This window comes from Leopardus geoffroyi, chromosome C3 (genome assembly GCF_018350155.1).
Source record: "Leopardus geoffroyi isolate Oge1 chromosome C3, O.geoffroyi_Oge1_pat1.0, whole genome shotgun sequence".
Classification (NCBI taxonomy): domain Eukaryota; kingdom Metazoa; phylum Chordata; class Mammalia; order Carnivora; family Felidae; genus Leopardus; species Leopardus geoffroyi.
This window is the reverse complement of record NC_059338.1, coordinates 112603866-112620531: the sequence shown is the minus strand read 5'-3', so window position 1 is coordinate 112620531 and position 16666 is coordinate 112603866. Positions and strand designations below refer to the sequence as shown.

The 16666-nt window shown below is 38.1% G+C and overlaps 1 protein-coding gene across 5 annotated transcripts in view; it reads left to right on the top strand.

Annotated features, from left to right (window-relative positions):
- The window catches only part of ESRP1 (epithelial splicing regulatory protein 1), a 65420-nt gene that overhangs the window by 25129 nt on the left and 23625 nt on the right, over window positions 1-16666 (top strand). For 4 of the 5 annotated variants that reach the window (XM_045454196.1, XM_045454197.1, XM_045454194.1 and 1 more), the window contains exons 11-13: window positions 1910-2128; window positions 4352-4550; window positions 8615-8783. In XM_045454196.1, coding sequence (XP_045310152.1) covers window positions 1910-2128; window positions 4352-4550; window positions 8615-8783 — 587 coding nt within the window. The remainder of the gene's footprint in view (window positions 1-1909; window positions 2129-4351; window positions 4551-8614; window positions 8784-16666) is intronic. The other variant, XM_045454195.1, reaches the window with a different exon arrangement.

The window sequence follows — 16666 nt, the reverse complement described above, 5'->3', positions numbered from 1 at the left end:
ACCTACAGTGAACAGAGGTGACATTCTGAGCTAGTTCTGCATCCTGATGTCCTCCTGTTCTTGAACCCTAATCTATGAACATACTTCTACTTTAAGTAATTCTGTACCTTGTTGAAAATTAACTCTGATTCCTTGTTGAATTATAAACTCTGAATTTCTAAAATATGCTAAATGTGCTTGAGGCTTCACATATTACATTCATCAGTGCCAAACCAGAGGAAGTGAAAATGAGACTTTAGATCTTTAATTGGAAGAAAAGTTTTATGGAAATCTTGGCCTAGAACAGACTACTCCAGGGCCTTGGCTACTGTATGTTGATTGGTTTGGGTATAGAGTATGCTGCCTCTGTATGACTTTAATGTGGTTTTGGTTATAGATGAGCTTCCTCTCTAACCCCATCCTACTGACTTACTTAAGAAATGCTGAAGTAATCATATGCTCTGCACTGTCATCTTCTCATTACTCATACAAGTAATCATTTCATTCAATAACTATTTGCTCACCTCCTATTTGGCAGTTATTGGAAGGTGCCTGACCATGTCCTGTCCTGAGTTTGTCTACAACTATATTTATTTTCATGTTCATCCTGTAATGTTTGTTCTATGTCAAAATTATTTGTATAATTTCTTTTTATTTATTTTTTTCTTTTTAAATCTTGCTGTCTCTTTAAAGTTTATTTGGCTGTGTTTGTATTTATTTTTGTCACCTCTTACTTAGATAGCAACCAGACAGGGTGTAAGTGAGAAAATCAGGACAATTTTTTGGGGAGGGTTTTGATTCTGTATTTTCAGTTTATAGGATGATGAAGGCTACTGTAGTAAGTTCAGAAAACCTAGGGATGTCACACATTGTTGCACAAGGACCTTCTAGTATTATAAACAAGTAGGCATGTTCTAAACTAAAACAAAAGTAGACCAGAACCTTACAATAAGGTTTTGCCTGGCAGTAATCCTTTCTCCTAAATATACCTGACCTCTCATTCATTGTCAAGATAGCTGAATTCCATGACTTTAAAAGATAGTCAAGGGGCACCTGAGTGGCTCAGTCAGTTGAGCATCTGACTTTGGCTCAGGTCATGATCTCGCAGTTCATGAGTTCAAGTCCTGCATCGGGCTCCCTGCTGTCCATGCAGAGCCTGCTTCAGATCCTCTGTCCACCTCTCTCCTTCCCCACCCCCGCTTGCTCTCACTCGCACGCACTCTCTCTCAAAAATAAACATCAAAAAAAAAAAAAAGATAGTCAAGATGTTCTGTCTTGCTACTATCACAAATTCACATGACAACTGATTATTTTGATGGTCACCAAATGATTTTTTTCTTTCATTTTTACATTACCAGTTATTCTGTTTTGGGCTTTATACGTTATTATAAATGTGGCATTATATAATCCAGAGTCATTGTTTGACCTGTGGTTCCTTTATTATGTCATTCTCTTGCTTGAGTTTGGAGGTAGAATGTGGTAACAGTATTAAGGGAAACACTGTGCCTGGTGAAATGAAATCTAATAGATTGCTACAAATGTCCACATTTAGCAATATGTCTGGTTTTTATAAAAGCAGCATACTTTCAGGATATGTGTCCTGAGACAGTGATGTACTTGTCCAGTAGACAAGTCCTTAATCTAAGCGTGTTGTATTGTGTGTGGCACATGCCTCAGCAGGCATCTGACAAAAGTAGGGATCATGCTTTCCCAGCTGAAAAGCATGGATCCCTTTCTCCATAAGTACTTCTCAAGCTTTAATATGCTTATAAATGGGGATCTTGTTAAAATGCAGGTTCATATTTACGAGGTCTGGGTTGGAGCTGAGGAGACACATTTCTAACAGACTCCACAGTGCTGCTGGTGCTGGTTTGCAGGCCATGTTGGAAGAGTAAGGCTCTAAATCACTTCTCTTTTGCTTTGAGTATAGGTGCTGAATCGATTCTCTTCGGCCCCTCTTATTCCGCTTCCAACCCCTCCCATTATTCCAGTACTACCTCAGCAATTTGTGCCCCCTACAAATGTTAGAGACTGTATACGCCTTCGAGGTCTTCCCTATGCGGCTACAATTGAGGACATCCTGGACTTTCTGGGGGAGTTTTCCACAGATATTCGAACTCATGGGGTTCACATGGTATTGAATCACCAGGTAAGAAAGTTACTTATCGAACGCTGTCTTGCTTATTTATATGATCAAAGGCTCTCTTCCAGTAAAAAAAAGAAAAAGAAAAAGAAAAAAAGTACAAATGTTCATCAGCTGTGTAGTAAGTCTTTAAGGAAAGATTTAACTGTAAATGGAGGAGGTCTTTAAAATGGACTCCAGAAAGAATGCTGTCATTAGCCTGGTAATTTAAATTCAGCTCTGATTCCATCATTATTTATATCAGTCAAATTATTTGCCTCAGGAAGGAGACAAATACATTATTCGTCTAATACAACATTTTTCTGAGCTCTGCTGTTGTAGTGTGACAGCGATTATAGACTGTATATAAACCAATGAGCATGTCTGTGCATCAGAGTATTTTATATTTATAGACTGTTTAGAAATGGCTTATTTTATATGCATGACCTCAAATGACATTTAGTAAAATGCGAAGTAAGTAAGGATTTGTATCTGTACCACCTGGAACAGTATGTGATCATAACAGGTGCTCAAATGTATTAATGAATTGTGGAGAAGTCTCCATCAAAGTGGAACCAAATTCTAACTGTATACAAGTATACTTATGAGTATATTAGCAGTAGTTCCTGGCTTGGTGTCCTTTGATTTTTGGTTAAATAATATTAGTCCTATTTGTTGCTGAATAATTTACCAGCATTGTGTGCTATTATAAGCAGGACAAAATTTCTAAAAACCCCTAAGCCAAGCAATTCTAATTAAAATTTTGGAACTCTCTATTAAAAGCAAAGTTGAATCTTTGAAAATGTTTTCTTAGTATTGTTTAAATCTAGATTTGTATTGGAAGTTCCAACATTTTTCTAAATTGCAAGTCTCTGGCTTTCTCTTCTCATGTGGAGATTTGGTCACATTCATAACCATAATCCTGTCCCACTGGAAAGTACATCCCTCTGGGGATGAGGAATCAGAAAACATCCTGAGCCTCTGGCTTGGGTTTCCACACCAGCACATGCTCATTCTTACTCGTATGTCAATATTAAGCTACGCAACTTTTTATCTTACACACCCTCAGCATGCTTCACTGGGGGGAGTCGTTTTAAATAAAACCTCCCCACAATTCAGCATCACCAGAGGATTATTTTGTTTCTCTTCAAACACCATTTCTAATAACCTAGGGGCTATTATAATTCTTTGATTAACCACAGTAGACCTATTTGTCTCTTATTGACCCACATGACCTATTATGATTGCACTTGGGAGAAATGCTTCTTTAATGATGGACAAGCTTTTAGCTGCCTCAAAGATGTTAGGTTTCCATCTTGGACTGGGTTTCCATGGTATCCCTAACTTCCCTGGTATGGTAACTCTTATGGTAACTTGCATGGTTATAATTTGCACTACATAGTCCCTTAGAGATTTTTAAAGAAATCCATAAAAAAGGAATCTTAAAAACTGATTGTGTCTTTTTCTCCCCCACAAAATGTCCATGTTAAATAAAGCCAAGGTGTTCTGGTTCTGTGAAACAGAAATCTAGTGTGGTTTTAAACAGGATTTTTAGCAAGCTATTAGTAATAGAGGAAGTGTCTATAAACACCTGTCTGACCAAGGTTTAAGATGGAGGTGCCAGGGAAGAGATGAAAGAAGGGGCTCCCACGCAAGACTTTTAGTACAGCTTTCACCAACCCCCACGGTGCTTTGCATCTCCCGTTTCCTTATCCCCCTTCTCTATTCCTAAGCCCACGTCACAACCTAGGCTTCAGGGAGAAGGGAAAGGGATGTTGCAGGTCAATGATAGACAACAGAGAGCCAAAAGAGAACACTGGTTTAGTCAGCTTCTTGTAGGAGGATACATAAAGCTCTTATACTGGTTCTATTCCTAGCTTTTCTCAATCAAATAAGATTTAATCAGGTTTTTCAGAAATGCAAAACCCAATATACAATCCTATACTTTGAAACCACAGTTACAAGGAGACCCTTTCAAAACCCTGTAAATCTGATACTAACTAATAGAAATGAGAAAGGATCACTTTTAGCTACAAGCCCTCAAAACTGTTTCCAAGGTTTTGTGGGCCATTCTGGTGATTAGGTGATGAAATGCGAATCAGATTTCAGTAGACAACACTGGTCACCCAGATTTTGTGGCTAAAACGTCTGTACTATGGGTGATTGTCACTTTGCATGTTTTATAAGCAACCATTTCCTTGTTGAAGGAGACAGTCTCCTTTTGTTTTTATTCTTCCCCCACACGCTCAGGGCCGCCCATCAGGAGATGCCTTTATCCAGATGAAGTCTGCGGACAGAGCATTTATGGCTGCACAGAAGTGTCATAAAAAAACCATGAAGGACAGATATGTTGAAGTCTTTCAGTGTTCAGCTGAGGAGATGAACTTTGTGTTAATGGGGGGCACTTTAAATCGAAATGGCTTATCCCCACCGCCATGTAAGTTACCATGTAAGTTTTTCTTGGGTCTTGGCGCTATTCTACGCTATATGCTGGTAGGTGCTTAAGCTGCTTTCATAACTTTCTGTGCCCCTGGTTCTTTCTAAGGCAGGTGAGATGGTTACATAAGGCTTTCCCATCTGAAATCGGTAGTATCTGGTAATCATTTAAGACCTTGGTTGTGGACACCCATAATTAGAGATGCTACGAATACCTCCTCTCAAATTATATTCTTGCTTTTCCAGTGATAAGCATTTGATTTCTGAAGCTTAGTGTGCTCAAGATAAGCACTGACTCTGAGAGGCAACCTGGCTATGTAGATATTTTAATACGCATTTAAAGGTAAAATAAATATGGCTGGATCCTTTTTCTTTTCCTTCTGCCTTTTTTTTTTTTTTTTTAAGAAGGGTGATTGATGCCCATTTTGCATTTTTAATTTTTTGAGCATTAAGTATGTCTTTGCAAAGGACAACCTGGGGAGCATTTCTCTTGCTTTCCAGGATATCTGTAATGAGTAAGTTAGTAAAAAAAAAAAAAAAAAAAAAATATATATATATATATATATATATGTATGTATATATACACACACACATATATACGTATATGTGTATATATGTGTGTGTGTGTGTGTATATATATATATATATGTATATATATATATACACACATACACATAAATGCGTAAATAAATTAGCCAAAGTTTCCATTGGATCGCAGGATCAGTGCTTAATTTCAAGCCATGCTCTTGCTCATTGGCACCTGGGTGCAAGCCATCTGGAATCCTGTTTGAGAGGAATAAGCCCTTTAGTCTGGAAACCATGTTCTGGATAGTGAGGGACATTTGGGGATCTTATGTTAAAACTTGAATCTTTTTGACACAGTTTTCACTTTTGAATAAGACATACCTTGTTAGGAGTCATACTGGGTATGTTCAAAGAATGTAGCACTTGGAATGTAGTTCAAAGATGACTGAGAAAGCAAACTGGATTATGTGCTTGATCCCAATAAAATGAGGAGTGTTAAGACATCACTTTCTAATAAAGAGTATCTTTACCAATGAAACTATTTGATAAAGTATTTTTCATAGAAGATTCGGTGGGGCTTAATCCTTTTTTTCCCCCTTGGACTTCCTAAATGCTAATATTCCATTTACCTGCTGCTTGCTGTTGGTGAATAGGAGTTGATGACTAATGGCTATCAAGTTTTGAAAACTTATGATTGGGTTTAAGCAGTATCTTAAAGTAATCTTAGTCCTATGTATCCTGTCCATAAACCACTGATAATATCAGTAACTTTCAATTTCCTTTAGTGATAATGTTATCAAACATTGTGAGATAAGGGAATTTCTTCGTGATGTATAACCCAAATTATTCTGCTGTGGTATTCTTTTACTTCTCTCTTCCTAGTGGAAAACTGGTCAATACAGACTTTCTTCTTAAGACTTCATTTTTCCCCCTTTCCTCCTACAAGTCCTAAAATAATAGAAAAAATTTAAATTTTTTTTGTAAAAATAGATTTCCATGTATTTTAATATTCTTCAAAAATTTTAACCCAAATTAACTACTTATAAGTGGAAGACATACTCATTTAAAAAATAAAAATAAAAAATAAAAGAATTCTAATCAATACATTGTAATATTATGCCTGTTCTGGAGTTTTTTTTCCCTGCCAACTCTAGGTGATTTCCTATTTTTACAGCAACCAAAAAACTTGGGGAAATTGAATATATTTTTTATCTACTCTTAATGACTAAAGAAGTTAAAATAGTGATTGGAAATTCCCCACTGAGGAGTTTCTTGTTCAATGTGGAAAGAAATGCTGCTACAGTCTCAGTGGTTTAAAGTTTAAATCATTAATTTGTTCATTGAAATTTTAACTTTTGCAAAAAGTTGAACATTGGAAGGTGAATTCCACTTTTCTAATCTATGAATGTATACATCTGATTTTCTCTTAGGGGTATAAGAATAGCTCTTTTCAATTGAGGAAAATCCAAATCTGGGCAGCCTAATCTGTTTTGTTATCAAAAATTTCTACCTTTCTTTATATTGTCACATAATGAATTGCTTGATAGTTCAAAAGCAAGGTATAGGCATAAGCTTTATAATTTCCTGTATGACTTAGTGCCTCAATTTGTTCTGTTTGCCCTTTTGTGGAGTCTTGAAGGCCAGGAATCATAATTTTAAAATTTATGTACATTAAGGACCAAACATGCATCACAGTTTTTGTTGAATTATGAAGGAGATACCTAAAAGTTGAATAGGAGATCGATATGTTGGTCTTTGGTTTATGTACCCCCACTCAGACTCTTACTCATCACCATACACGTGTAGAAACTTTTAAGAAAAGCATAAGACAATAGAGATTTTCCTGTGAAAAGGTATCCCTTGGGCCTCTGTTATTTACAAACTATATTAGATAGTTCCTGGTATAGAAATTAAAGTCAGGAATTCCAAATTCAGGCCACCCCTCAGTTATCTCTTCTGTCGGGTGCAGATGGCCTAGATAGTTATATTCATCCCGCTTGATAAAGCCACTGTCTAGTAATGAGTCTGATTTAAAAGGGTTATGGGGCCTGGAAGATGTTGAATAACTGGAAGTTAATAGAATTTCATCCTTTTCTATTTTCTGTTTAAACTGAGCTTTTTATCAGCTGATGCTTGGAAGCCTTGAACATATATTTCTTGAGAGTTATTTTTCAGGTTACATGTGGTCTTTTGTTCTTTTTTTTAATTATTTTTTTATATTAAATATGATTTATTGTCAAATTGGTTTCCAATCAACACCCAGTGCTCATCCCAACAGGTGTCCTCCTCAATGCCCGTCACCCACTTTCCCCTCTCCCCCACTTAATTATTATTTTAGAGAGAGCATGCGTGAACAGAGGAGAGGGACAGAGGGGGAGAGTGAGTGAGAGAGAGAGAGAGAGAGAGAGAAAATCTTAAGTAGACTCCTTACTCAGCACAGACCCTGATGTGGGGCTCCATCCCAGGACCCTGGGATCATGACCTGACCCAAAATCAAGAGTCAGATGCTCAACCAGCTGAGCCACCCAGGCACCTCTGTTGTCTGTTTTTTAAAAACAGGTCCAAAAAGTTAGATTAGCTTCAAATCCCACCTTCTGGGTTTTGTTTAGGTGGAAATAATGCAGTTAATCTACTCTTAGATCCATTCACTCTGGTGTCATCTATGCTTGGGCATAATGCATGGAACTGGTTAAGTTGTTTTTATCATAACAATTTGCATCTCATGCTTACTACAGAGTAGTTAATAAGATGAAAGAACAGCATAGCTCTTAAAAGGGCAACAACAACCCAGCTTTTAATTTGAAGTTATACTAGATGTGAGTCCTGAGTTTGTTTCCTCAAAGGGTTAGTTTGTAGTAACTGGCACTCAAGAGTAGAAAATAAAAATCAGGGGTGCCTGGGTGACTCAGTCGGTTAAGCATCTGACTTGGGCTCGGGTCATGATCTCATGGTTTGTGGGTTCAAGCCCCATGTCAGCTTCTGTGCTGACAGCTCAGAGCCTGGAGCCTGCTTCGGATTCTGTGTCTCCCTCTCTATCTGCCCCTCCCCTGCTCGCTTTTTTTCTTTCTCTCTCTCTCTCTCTCTTTCAAAAATAGACAAACATTTAAAAAAATCACGTCATGAAATGGTTGAAAAGACGTAAAAGTTCACTTGCTAATTGGTTTCTCCCAATTTCCAGGTATTCAGGTTTTGAGATTATTTTTAGGTGTTATCTGTGTAATCAAAAGGAAGTTATTTGGACATTTTAATCAAATTTTGTATGAAGGATCAGGATTCAACGATTGATGAGTTGAAGATTCACCAAAAAATTACCAACCTTAAAAATGTTTTTACAGATTTGTAGAAGATTACACATTTGAGAAAGTTCACGTTGGTATAAAGAATTCAGAAAATATTAAATCTATGCAATAATAAAACAGCTGCTTGGGATGACAAAGAGCTAGTCTCTTCAAAATGTATGGATGTGTGGAACGCTGACCTTATGGCTTTAGTGTTAGCATATGTGTCAGTTGTGACAAATGGGTCTTAAAGTCTCTCTCTTTGCTTATTTAGGCCTGTCTCCTCCCTCCTACACATTTCCAGCTCCTGCAGCGGTTATTCCTACCGAAGCTGCCATTTATCAGCCCTCTGTGCTTTTGAATCCACGAGCACTACAACCCTCCACGGCATACTATCCGGCGGGCACCCAGCTCTTCATGAACTACACTGCGTACTACCCCAGGTGAGGCTTGGGTGGAAGTGGGAGCGAAGGACAGAAACAAAGGACTCCTTTGATGGCCAGTGCCTGGGTTCACAAAAGAATATTGTCTGCCATTGAAGGTTAGGATGGCGGGCAGCAGCCTCTGTCCTATCTCTCTGACCACAGAGGTTGTTTCGAGACCAAAATAAGTTTATTTTTTCACCACGTATTGACAGCAGGATCTTTTAGGTTACTCACGGAGACAAATTTCCTTTGTTTCCTGCTCCTGTCTTAGGACCATAAGTAAGTAGCACTGTAAGTATCGCAACAGCGTGGCAATATCATGTAACTGGATTTTAAAACAGGAAAATCCATAAGAACAATTATATTTTTAAGTAGCATCAATTCATATGTCGGCCCATAATAAATAAAAACTTTTAAATTTTACAGAACTTGTATTTTGTTCGCCCCACCCACACCCCAAACCAGTACTAACAAGTCCAAGATGAGATTTGTCAGTACTTTTCTTGGAATCAACATAGTTTTAATCCAGTTCATTCTTTTGAGTTCTGTTCAATTTCTGGAAGGCAGGAGGTATAATGGAGAGAAAGCTGTTGGTCTGGAAGTTAGGAGACCTGAGATTTAGTCTCAGCTCTTATTCTAACTGGGGCAAGTCACTTAAGTTTTCTGGTTCTTAAAATATGATAAGATTGACCAAGTTTTTGAAGTCCCTTTCACGTCTGATTGCTTGTGAATCTAACTTGGATGTATAATGACATCTCAAAATTTTGTTAAATTTTCTTTTCAAAAAAACTGTTAAGCCAGTAACCGGTTCACGTCATTAGAATAAAATTTTACTTTGGTGCAAGCAATATTGCTCAAAAATTTTTAGCTTATCCCAGGCCTTATTTTTCCTTCCCAAGCTATTTGACTGCATGTTTTGAGTACGTCCACCAATATGTAAGTGAAGTTTTTTGATAAGTGATCTGGAAGTAACCTATCAGATCCCCATAGTTGCCATGTCACATTGTAGTTTTCTTCCTTCTCCATCTAGTTTTTGAGAATGGAGCAGAAACTGCAGAATCTCTAGCGGTGAAGCTTGTAACCACAGTTCATTACATTTGTTACTTAATTAGGCATTTTAAAAATATTCACTAATGTTATTATACATGTTCTTTTCTTTCATTCTTTCTTTTAAGAGAGCACATGAACAGGGGAGAGGGGCAGAGGGGGATTGAGAGAGAGAGAAGGAGAAATAGAGGCTTAAGGAGAACCATGCTCAGTTCAGATCCCAACATGGGGCTCCATCCCATAACCCCAGGGTCATGACCTGAGCCAAAAATCAAGAGTCAGACGTTCACCCGACTGAGCCACCCAGGTGCCCCACAGCTATTCTTTATTCTACTGGGGAAGAATAGGGAGGAAGCAATAATAGTCAGTTGGCCATCTTTTGAAGGTTTGAAGAAGCTCAGAAGCATGAATGATTGTTCATGGTTGAGTACTGTGTCAGGTGCCCAGCCGAGTCCCAGTCTGTCACCTTCTCTGGACCCTGTGACAGTCACTTGGCTAGTAGTGGGTCCTGGTTATAAGAAAGATCTTTGTCTGCACCATCAGAATGTCAGGAGTGAAAAAGCATTGTTCCTTTGGGTGCTATTTCTCAACTCTAGAATACATTTGCAGAGTATTCGATTCCACTGTTGACTTGTAAGCTGGATCCTATGAAAAGAAGGAATCCCTTAGAAATAGCTAGCTATCGTGGTAAGATGGGAACTTAAGTCTTGAATGGAAACCCCAAAGGCAGGAGGAACTGACATTTATGGCTTGATAGCTCCTGTAATTTCATGCCCTTGCCTGTAGGTTAATTTTTTTCTAGTAGTTTTGAAGTTGGTAAGGTCCTCTTGTTAAGTCTAAGAGTATAGAAATATAGTGAGTAGGGGCGCCTGGGTGGCGCAGTCGGTTACGCGTCCGACTTCAGCCAGGTCACGATCTCGCGGTCCGTGAGTTCGAGCCCCGCGTCAGGCTCTGGGCTGATGGCTCAGAGCCTGGAGCCTGTTTCCGATTCTGTATCTCCCTCTCTCTCTGCCCCTCCCCCGTTCATGCTCTGTCTCTCTCTGTCCCAAAAATAAATAAACGTTGAAAAAAAAAAATTAAAAAAAAAAAAAAAAGAAATATAGTGAGTAAAAGTAGACTCCCGTTTTATAAACCTCTAAGTCCAGAAGCAATCACTCTTATTGGTTTGAGAATACACACATATGTTTGCATTTCTAAATAGTGTGGCATACTTAACATGTACTGCTCATTTGTTCCTTTTTTATTTTTGGGAGAGAGAGTGGGGAAGGGGAGCAGAAGGAGAGAAAGGGAGACAGAGCCTGATTGGGGGGCTTGATCCCACAACCCTGGGATCATGACCTGAGCGAACATCAAGAGACAGTACAGTCAACCGACTGAGCAACTCAGGCACCTGTTTCTTTCCTTTTTTTTTTTTTTTTTAAACCTGCCATGAGAGGTTTAAACTTCTGCATGATGTCACAAGGGTGAAAATACATGAGAATTTAACAATTCCTTTATTTTTAGACCTCTAATTTAAAAAAATTTTTCTCAGGGCCCCTCGGTGGCTCAATCAGTTGAGCATCTGACTTTGACTCAGGTCATGATCTCACAGTTCGTGAGTTCACGCTCCATATTGGGCTCGCTGCTATCAGCATAGATCCTGCTTCAGATCCTCTATCCCCCTTCCTCGCTGCCCTTCACTGCTTGTACTTTCTCTCAAAAAAAAAAAAAAAAAAAAAAAAATTGTTCTCTATTAAAGTTTGTATTGATCTTTAAGTACATCTATTTCTGTAGGACAATTTCACAGAAATGAAATTTTTAATCAAAGATCATGTGTATTAAATTTAAATTAATACTTTCAAATAACCCCTAATATATTTCATTATTTTCATTGACATTTCCCTAATTGTAATGAAATTGCCCACATAAACAAGGTGTTGAAACATGGGAATGTCCTCTTATTTATACTGCAAAATCTAGAATAATTTTTAAAAATGAACTCCAAAAAACTATAAAATAGTTCACAGTTTTGGAATAATACCACTAAACTCTAATCTGACATGACTATAAAGCATTTGAGGCTATTGAAAAATTGCTGCGTAAGTTTTCATGTATATTTTGACCATATTCCCCGATAAATGGAGGAAGTCTTAAGAGAGCACATGTGAGGCTAAAAAAGGATATTAATCAGAAGTGTTGGAGTTTGTGTCTCTTTTTAAAGATTTTTAAACTCCCTACTTTTTTATAAAATATGTCAGTTTGACTTGAAATTAATTTAATGTGTTCATTACTTTAAGAGTTTAAGATGCCAAGTATTTTGCAGAATTTTTAAAGCATGTCCCTCAAAAAGAAGTGATTGGTTTTAACTGTTTAAGATTTTATTATTATTTTTATTTTATTTTGACTATTCTCTGCCCCTGACATGGGCCTCGAACCTATGACCATGAGAACAAGACTTGCATGCTCTACTGACTGAGCCAGCCAGGCACCCTGGTTTTAACTGTTTTTGACTTTCAATTTAACTGAGCAAACTATTACTTAGTACCTCTGTGTGATATCTGTTGGGAACATTAACAAAACCTGGACTCTTTCTGGTATAGATCACCTGACGGAGTATGTATGTAACCCTGTTCAAAGTCAGTGCTGTCAGTGGTCTCCTTCAGCTCGAGAGCATTTGTCTTTATTTTGTCTCTAACTTGCTCTCTTTTAAAATTTGAAGATAAACTCTCCAGTGGCTACTGCTCTGAGATATGGCATCTTTTATCATAAGGATTTGGGTTTCTTGAGGAACAATTTAAGGAGAAAACATGAATTGTTTGTTTAATGTTTATTTTTGAGAGAGAGTGTGAGTGTGCCCACGCTTGAGCTGGGGAGGGGCCAAGAAAGAGGGAGACACAGGATCCGAGGCAGGCTTTGTGCTGACAGCAGACACAAACTCAAACTCACGAACCTCGAGATCATGACCTGAGCTGAAGTCAGACATTTAACCAAATGAGCCATCCAGACGCCCCATGAACCATTTAATACTAAATAAGTTTTTGGCAGTTTAAATGTGTGGCTGTGACAATAACATCATAAAGAGTAAGTGAAATAAAAGCATATGTGGTTTTTATTTTCTGTTTATGGACATTCTTTCTCCTCCTTTTTTTTAAGTTTGTTTATTTTGAGAGAGAGAATGTGAGCGAGCACACAGGGGAGGACAGAGAGAGGGGAGAGAGAGAGAATCCCAAGCAGGCTCCACACTGTCAGTGCAGAGCCCCACGCCTGGTTCGATCTCATGAACCAAACAGATCATGACTTGAGCTGAGATCAAGAGTCCAACACTTAACCTACTGAGCCACCCAGGCACCCCCAATTCCCCTCTTTTTGGAAGACAGTTCCAGTTCCTTAGTATCCTAGAGCTTAGCCAAGGGTACAAAGAAGTTAGAAAGGCCAATATGTTCATGCCCACCCTGTTTACCACTCAAAACTGTTAGATCACACCTTTTCCTCTCCAGTTACATGAAGTCCTACCTTTTATTCTGATCTTTCAGTTTTCTAGGAAAAGCATATTCTCCTTTGCATCAAAGCTGTAGCACCAGTGAAAAATCTGCTTTTTAACTCAATGCCGTCTAATTTAAGAAAAGCCAGATTAACATAAATGTCTTTGTATGCACCACCTCACCTTTTGTGGGACACTAAAAAAGTAACATTTCTCGGACCAAGAAAGAGGACAAGGGATATTTTATTTTATTCATGAGTGTGCTTCATTTGCATGCCCATGTGAAAGATTGGGGGTGGTAGAGATTATTTCTTTCCTGGGATAACCATTTGTTATACAATCAGCTTATTTCTACCTAAGCAATGTAGATTTAGTAATATTGAGGCATTCTGCACTGTTTGCTTTGTTGTACAGCATTATCGTATTCTATTCTGGAATTCTTTGCATTTGAACCAAAAAAAAAAAAAAATACCAAGCCTCTGGGAGATGCCTATATTTCATATTTTCAAACTTAGCTTTTGAGAGAAGTGTAATTTAATTCACATGCAATTGTAATAAATAGTAGGGAGAGATCTCCTATACACCCTACCTAGTTTCTCCCAGTAGTAACATTTACCTTCTAGTCTTTAAGAAGAGCCCAGGTGTAGTAATCAGAGTATGGGCAACTGCCACACAAAATTCATAAACCGTGCTGAAAATTAACCTTGAGATTATTGATTTCAGATGAAAAAGTCAAGTCAGATCAAAAATTTCCTACATGAAAATTGACTCCAGACTTCACCCTTGCTGGAATTCAAAGAGTCACTTCCGAATACATGGTCTTTGTAACACTGTGGTGTTGATGAATGTTGTTACAAAGGTTGTGCAATAATTTTGGCAAGGGAATATTTCCTAGGTTAATGTGTTGTAACTCATCAGAGGGGAGAATGTATTTCATGAATCTTTTCACTTAACCTATTTCTCTAACAGACTACATAATGCTTTGATTTCTCTTTTCCAGAGAAATCTGGCAAGTCTTCAAATTAAGAATATTGTCACACTATGACTACCTTGATTTCGAATGTCATCTGATGACATTAATTTGTGTTACCAATGTTTAGTAGTTTGTAATTAGCAAATGAGGAAGGGTATTTATGAGGCTTGTTTTCAACAGAGTGTGTGTTATGAGTGTTCTGATGTGGTAGGCATCTTGGCCCCAGTATTTTCTTTCTTTTTTTTTCTTTTAATTTTTTTTTAATGTTTATATTTATTTTTGAGACAGAGACAGAGCATGAGCAGGGGAGGGGCAGAGAGACACACAGAGTCTGAAGCAGGCTCCAGGCTCTAAGCTGTCAGCACAGAGCCCGACGCGGGGCTCAAACCCACAAACCGCGAGACCATGACCTGAGCTGAAGTCGGACACTCAACCGACTGAGCCACCCAGGCGCCCCAGCCCCCAGTATTTTCATATATCTTTCCCTGTTCTGCAAGAATTTTTGTAAGACTTACTCAAATACATCGGGTATTACAAAATTAGATATAAATTCGAATCTGGGAAAATAAAGGATAGAAAAGAAATGTTTGGGTAATCTTGACAATAGACTCTTAGGCTATTGATATGGGAATAACAATCTTGAACTCTGAGCAGGTAGTCAGATGAAAGGAAACCTATATTCAAAACTCCTAACTTCAAAGGAAAGGAAGTCATAACTTCTCAGAAATATAGGTTTTCTCTACGTTGGGTTTGAAAAAGGTTTTAACTGGACAGAGAAGACATGGAGTACTGCAGTGGAGGGAAATCTTCAACAGCTTTATAATATACTTATTCATGTGTTTCATTAAGCAGTTTCTTAACACTGTCTCAGTGCAGCTTGTCCCAGCAAGTGGTCATAAATAATATCTTTACTTCTTGTGTTCTTTTTCCCTTCATTTCCTCTGCCTCCCCTCATTCTTATTGGGGTTGCACCCAGCTCAAGTGCAGTCTCTCCCTTTTTTTTTTTCTTTTAATATTATTTATTTTGAGGGGGGTAGAGAGAATCCCAAGCAGGCTCCACCCTGTCAGAGTAGAGTCCAATGCAGGGCTTGATCCCACAAACTGAGATCGTGACCTGAGGCAAAAGCAAGAGTTGGACGCTTAACTGAGCCACTCAGATGCCCCACAAGTGCAACCTTCTTGCTTATGTGCCTACGGTACAATCTTTCCAACCACAGGACCTTTGAGTGCAGTGTTACCTTTTTAGTCCTATCAGTTTTTTTTAACCTTTGTGGCTTCTGAGTAGAAGTTACATTGTGGACCTCCTATACGCATGAGACATTGATAAATACTTGCACTTGAGAATCTGAAACCTCACTAACGGTATAATGGCAGCAAGAACCCAAAACAGTAAGGATTGAACGATTGAACGTAAAGATTAAGATGAGTTACTAGTATAATCTGCTTTTGTTGGGTAGCTCTTGTTTATGGTTTGTTTAACATTTATTCATTTTTGAGAGAGACAGAGTGTGAGTGGGGGAGGGGCAGAGAGAGGGGGACACAGAATCTCAAACAGGCTCCAGGCACTGAGCTGTCAGTACAGAGCCCGACGCGGGGCTCAAACTCACGGACCGCGAGATCATGACCTGAGCTGAAGTCGGACGCTCAACCGACTGAGCCACCCAGGCGTCCGTCTCATTTATGTTCTTAATTGGAGTGGTTAGAAAATTTCCTGCTTGAATTTCTTGCCTTTTTCTAAATTACTGCCATAAAGCAAATGCACATAATTTGTCTGTTCTCCTTATTCTGTTGTGGCAGATAAATCCATACATATTTTGAAGCTATTCTTATGTTGAAATTTGTTTCTCTTATCTTTCATAATGTTTTTTAATCTACACAGAATCTGATAAAAGACTTAAAAATTTTTAAAGTTTTATTTACTTAAGTAATCTCTAACACCCCATGTGAGGCTCGAATTTACAACCCCGATATTAAAAGTCTCATGCTCTTCCAAATAAGCCAGCCAGGCACATCCTAAGATTTTTTTATAACTCAGTAATTTATGTTCCATGAAAAGCATTGAATATCTCAGACATTGACTATAAATTGGTCTTTAACTCAATTAGCTGAAAAGTTAATGCTATGATTTTTCATATTTATTGAGGCACTTTATATACTGTAAAATTGACCCATTTTATTATTTTTTTAAAATTTATTCAAATTAACATACAATGCAGTAGAGTCTTTTATAGGGCACCTAGGTGACTCAGTCTGTTAAGCATCCGACTTCAGCTCAGGTCATGATCTCACGGTTCCTGAGTCTGAGCCCCATGTTGGGCTCTGTGCTGATAGCTCAGAGTCTGGTGCCTGTTTCAGATTCTCTGTCTCCTTCTCTCTCTCAAAAATAAATAAACATTAAAAAAATATTTTTAAAAATCTCTT